This window comes from Acyrthosiphon pisum, chromosome X, assembly GCF_005508785.2.
Source record: "Acyrthosiphon pisum isolate AL4f chromosome X, pea_aphid_22Mar2018_4r6ur, whole genome shotgun sequence".
Taxonomy (NCBI): Eukaryota; Metazoa; Arthropoda; class Insecta; order Hemiptera; family Aphididae; genus Acyrthosiphon; species Acyrthosiphon pisum.
Window position 1 is genome coordinate 121,871,598 of NC_042493.1, and position 6,040 is coordinate 121,877,637.

The 6,040-nt window shown below is 43.8% G+C and overlaps 2 protein-coding genes across 8 annotated transcripts in view; one reads left to right on the plus strand and one right to left on the minus strand.

The window, feature by feature from the left end:
- The window catches only part of LOC100574012 (aminopeptidase N), a 154,184-nt gene that overhangs the window by 70,238 nt on the left and 77,906 nt on the right, over window positions 1-6,040 (plus strand). The window lies entirely within an intron of this gene.
- LOC100169117 (aminopeptidase N) overlaps window positions 1-6,040 on the minus strand; it is a 40,858-nt gene that overhangs the window by 31,067 nt on the left and 3,751 nt on the right. For 6 of the 7 annotated variants that reach the window (XM_029492720.1, XM_029492716.1, XM_029492712.1 and 3 more), the window contains exons 2-3: window positions 1,372-1,555; window positions 953-1,230 (exon numbers count right to left, since the gene is read on the minus strand). In XM_029492720.1, the coding sequence (XP_029348580.1) occupies window positions 953-1,230; window positions 1,372-1,554 (461 nt within the window). In that variant the 5' untranslated portion in view covers window position 1,555. Of the gene's footprint in view, window positions 1-952; window positions 1,231-1,371; window positions 1,556-1,677; window positions 1,724-6,040 lie in introns of those variants that run through there. The other variant, XM_029492714.1, reaches the window with a different exon arrangement.

Sequence of the window (6,040 nt, forward strand, 5' to 3'; positions counted from 1 at the left end):
TGTAATGTAATATTTTTTGTAACATTTAAATTTAATTTAATTTTTAAATTTTTTTTTTTTTTTTGTTAGTAATATATAATAAAACTAGTAATTCAATAGTAAAAACTGTACATATAATAAATTAATAAGTTATAAGTAAAACATATCTAAATAATAAGATAAAAAAAATGTAGGATTTAAATATAATTCTATGGAAATTATTTTTAAATATTATGCATTGCCTAGAATTAAATGATGGACTAGCGATTGAAAGTAATGATAGAATATCAGGGGAATCAATTGAGCCATTTTATTAAAACGACGTTTGTTATTTTAGAACGAAGCTCCTTATCAGCGCCGCCGCGAATAAAAAACATGATTCGCGTTAGCGCGTGGACCAATATTTAATGGACTGGATACGAGCAGCTTATCAGTGGCCTCGAAAATATGTACGAGAAGCAAATTCGGGGGGTCGCAACCATAATCAAGAGTTTACAGCGCCATCTGTATAAAACACGGACTGAGATACTAAATGTGATACTAAATAAAACCACTGATAGCGCTGAAAACATTCGATTATGAGTGTTGATGATAACATAGAAACCTTTTGCGGGCCGTCCCGTGTCACCCGCTCACCATGTCGTTTCCAGTCCATTATATCTCAGTCCGTGCGTTAGCGGTTCGAAACATGTCAAACTTTTGGTTTAAAAATACGCGATCGTTGTTATCAGTGTAATTACTAGATCGTTGTCATCAGTGTAATTAATTACGTGATAATTTTCTATCAAAATAAATACGCGACCATTGTTTATTAACGACAAGTCGTGAGAAATCAGTGAAACCCACTATATACTAGTGATCCCTGCGCAAGCAGTTTCGGGGCTTACACAACAATAGACAGAAACAAAATCACAAAAAATATTTTTTTATGACTTGTGCTGTGCATTGTATTAAAATGTTTGTAATAACAAACCTCGTTTGATTACTTTCCTTGTCTACGTAGCTACTTCTATAGTAACCTACTAAATCGTCGGTGAGGTTCCCGGTAAATGATATAGTCAGCACGAATTCGTCACAGGGCTTAAAGTTTACGGTTGACTTGACGTGCATAAATTCTTTATCTGGATCAAAAGACACACTGCTCACTGGGATGACATTTTCACCGCCGTTGGCCAGAACAACACTTTTGGTATCGATGTTCAAACTGGTCGAATGCAACACTATGGTATCGGTAGCTTCTACGCATGTCATCTAAATATATTAATTATATATTATGTGACGTTATTATGATATTTCATAAATTTCAAGGCATTATGCCTTTTGAAAATATAACATAATTATTAGTTATTGTGAGTATGGTAATATACTGGAAGTAGTATGTTGCGTACTCACACGAATACCGACTACTCCTTCAAACACGAATTTATCCTCCAAGTACGTGGTCACGTTTAGTTCATAGCTGATGGGTTTGAAATTAGTAGGTAGTTTGAAATCGCTAGTTTCTTCCGAATTAACAACCGATCCCATTAAGGACAATGCGATGATAAAAATAAGTTTAAAGCCCACAAACTTCATTCTAAACAAATTTTAAATACACATATATATAAATAGGTACTTCATAATAATATGATTATTTTACATGTATATATTTTTTAAATTTTAAAACATTTTACAATTAATTGGCATTGAACCAGGTACCTATTATTTTGAGAACTCCATTGACCGTACTGAACATAAGAATTATGTTATTACTTTTATAATGATATGATGACACCAATTTGCCATAATAGTAAAATAATAGATTATAGATAATAAATGTTTGATAATATAGTATTTATAGTTATTGCAATTGTATTGAATTTCATATGACAAATAAGATGATATTATGATTTATTTTGTATCGTATTATATTATTTCTAAATATGTTGTTTAAAAAATAAAAAATATATTTTGTATAAGTCATTTATAAAGACATTATAAAAAATATTATTCCTAATACATTTTGTACAATATATGAAATGTTTTTCCGACTGACAAAATGGCGTCCGTCCACAGCTGAGCTTCACTTGTAACAATATCAATTGTATAGGAGTTACTAAGTTACTATGTTACTAAGTATTATGTTTCTTACGTCTTATTTCCATACTATAAAGATGCTTACTAATTAACTTGATTACATATAATATTGTATTTATTAATTAACATAAAGCTTACGCGTGTTTGAATAAATCATTTAAAAATTATTTTTCTTACAACTGAACCGAAAATTTGGTTTTCGATAGCGGTTGAAGCATTAGAAAGTGTCCATACAGTGGACGGTAAAGTGAGAATCCCTAAAAGTGCCAGGCGGTTAAGTGGAAATCACATATCCCCTGCACAACCAGGTCGGGGGTACTGAGACTCCGGCCGGCGCACCCCATCGGTAGACGTGGTGGTGGGCGTGCGGGACAAGAGACACCTGCACGCCCGCTGAATCAACTTTTGAATCCACTACATCCAATAATATCGGCGCTTTCCGGCCTGCCCGGGCGGAACACTGCCCTTACTTCGGCAGGGGACACCGTTTCGCCCCAAATCGCCAGTAGCGACTCAGGTCGCTCTGGACATTGGATAAGGAGGCGGAGAAGAGCGGGGCCGATCGCCCCCAGGATGAGTCAGTCACATTGAAAACAGGCAGGATAAGATTGCACGTAAACGAACCTTTGACTAGTCCCGGCGCATTAGCTCGTAATGAGACCGACTCCATGCAAGGAACGGCTGAGGCAGTCGAAAGCATAATCGACTCCGACCCCAGCAGTCTTGCCGAAATAGCCGGAAGTGAACCAAGGACGTTAATCAAAGTACAAGTTAATCTGCAGATTAACGCTGCAAGATCGCAACGCGTAATGCATGAAATCGAAGGTCTATTAACGAGAAAAAGCTTTGACGTGTGCTTAATACAAGAACCAACCCTCGAACAGCAAAGGGATCTATCTGTTTGACATACGCCCGTACAGGGTGATAGCGAACAGCCCCAAGCCTAAGGCTACGATCGTTATTGTAAACCCCGCTGTCGGGATCCTGAGTTTACAGAAGCTTAGTACCCCCCATATTGCAGTGGCCATGCTTACAGTTGAAAATTTCCGCTTAATGTTGATATCAACGTACTTTCAGTTTTCGGAACCAACTCAGACACACGCCGACGGACTCGAGTCCGCCCTGGATGCAGTAAGCGGCGGCGTGCTTGTTTGCGCTGACGTGAATGCATGGTCAACTGTTTGTCACGACCTTTTCACGGACGACCGCGGTGAAATTGTCGTGGACCTCGTAAGTCGGAAAAACCTTATGGTCCACAACTTAGCCGGCTTCCCGCCGACGTTCAGAAACCGGGGGTCCGCGTGCCTGGATATCACCCTGGCTTCTAGTGGAGTCAGGGTGGAGGACTGGAGCAAGGCCCACGGTCTGACGTCGAGTGACCACGCGGTAATATGTTTCCACATAACGCAGAACAGCGCACGCCCGGCTAACAGGGCGGATCCTTTCGTTAAGTACGACTGGAGCAAGAAGAATTGGCCCCGAATTCCGTAAGACCTTAAGGGACCAGATCAAAGCGAGAATGACGGATCTGGAAAGCCCAGACGTCGATGCTAGTGCGTCCGCACTCACAGATGCGTTAAAGGCATCCTGTGAGACTCGCATGAACAAAGCGAGAATAAGAAGGCTTAAGCCCCCTCCCTGTTGGGATCAGAACTTGGACAGAGAATTGAGTGCTCTTAGACGATGGAAAACGAGACAGAGAAACGTGAAATACGCCTTTATCAAGCGGGCGATCCGGAACTCTTATGAGAAACACAAGCAAAGGTTCAAAGTGAATTGCTTTAAAGCCAGACGTCCCGTCTGGCGGTCATTCGTGACCGATTCAGGTAACGAAAACCCCTGGGGCTCCGTCTACAACTGGCTTAAATCCGGAGGCGTAAGGCCGTCTCAGAGTCTCCCATCGTCGATCCGCAGAGCTGATGGTACTTTCACCGACTCTCTCGAGGAAACCGGGGCAAGACTTCTGTAAATCCTGATCCCGGGAGACACGTCCGATGGTGTAAGTCCAGACCAACAAGCTATCAGGGAGGAAACGGGCGTTAGAGTTGGGTCCTTTGACCCCGGGATGGGCGAGAACGGTCCCATAGATCTCTTTTCCCGGGTTTTGATGCCTCTCGGCTTACAACCACGGACCTTCCATAAGCCCTAAGGGCTTGTCAAGAGCCGTGGAGGGGTTACGGCCGTCGCCAGCCGACTCGTAACACCGCATGAGGGTGAGTCATGACTGACGTGTCCGTGGTTGACTGACGGGCGACCGCACGTCGTCAAGGGGACCACGAGCCCGGCTGTGGCCGCTTACCGCCTATCGTTCAAATTTACTGCCGGCTGCGGTGTCACCGGCGATTCTCCAGCGAAATCAGGAAGCCCGCACGAAACCGACTCCACGAAAGAATGAGCTGGAGAGCCGCGGTAACGAACTGCTCAGAAGAGCTTCGCTCTGAGCGAACCAGCGCAAACTCACGTTTTCCGCGGCCAAGTCGCAGACCTACTGGCTGAAAGGTAAACTTTCCAGGCCATTTTTGGACCTTCGACTTGGAGCCGTTAAGATCAAACCGACGATCGGGGCGAAATACCTCGTTACGTTTGACGTCAAAGAAAAATTTAGCGAACACCTAACGGAAAAAATTAACAGCTCTGCAGCGCCGTGCGACTTAGAGTTTATGACAAGCACCGAGGTTGTATTCCAGGTGCTTAGGGTGTTCGCTCATGACACACTAGGAGGCTCTGATGTAGGGTTAACTTGGTAGTCATATTAGTGATATCAGTAAAATTCCAGTTGTGGGGCCCTGTAAAACTTACTAAGGCCGAGAAGAACGTGGGATAATCCTTCTTATCCACAAGGGACAAAATATCCGAGTGAAGAAATCGGGTGTGAAGACGAGATAACGTAATAACCCCGCAACCTTGCGATGTAACGATGAGGACGTTGAGACGGTAATGAGACGGAAGGGTTGGACGAAGCAACCGCGTGCGGGTACCACGTAAAAACCCGCCCGCAGACCACCAACCACACGCCGGTTCATTACCACTCAAAACTCGATCGAGAGCTCGCATCAGTGATGCGAGTGACCAGGTGCAAGTAGCAACGCCGAACCAGCCATCTACTGCCAGCCATCAAAAAACCCGGAGAACACCCGGTGCGGGAACGGCTACCCGCTCGAAAAAACTATACCGCTCATCTTAAGGCAGTATCGTGGACAGACGTAACAGCCTAACCCGATACTTGCGCTAGCGGGAAAAAGTTCATTGGAGTACCTGGATTACGGAATCCAAAATATTGTTCCTCGGGAATCAGAGAGCCCTTCCGTGCAAACGGTACTCTGATTAACTATGGTCCGCACGCCCGACGGTCAGGCGCGTCCTTGGTTGTCCCTGGGCCCGCGTGATGGCCGCGCACCCGGTACTTATGTGGATGGCCCCGAGGAGGTTGTGGGAGTATCGGGATTGTTGCCCTGGGGCCGCCGACGTTCTCGCGAAACTCACGAAATACCCGTAAAAACGGTATGCTTTGGGCCACTGCATGGCGCTTGGGCGCCCAGTGTACCCCTCAGCACGGGATGTGGTACGTCACTAGGGCGCGCAGGGAGTCGAGCTTGCGATACATGACTAAGGGTATAAGAAATCACCAAGTTACGGCCTCGTACTTCCCGTTACACAGAGGTTACTGAATCCCCTGCACAACCAGACACTCAAATCTATACCACGGTCCTCTTATAATAACCTTTGGTTACATCTTATATTCATACTAGCTGCCAGTGTGCCTCGATTCCGGGCCAGATGAACGTAAACTAAAAGCAGTAATGGAATTTCCAGTACCAAAAACTGTGATAAATATAAAATCATTTTTAGGATTAAGTGGTTATTACAGGAAGTTCATAAATTCGTATAGCGCGATAGCAAAGCCATTAACTAATCTTTTAAGGAAAGATGCAAAATTCATATGGAGTGGTGAATGTCAAAAATCATTCGACAAATTAAAAACAGC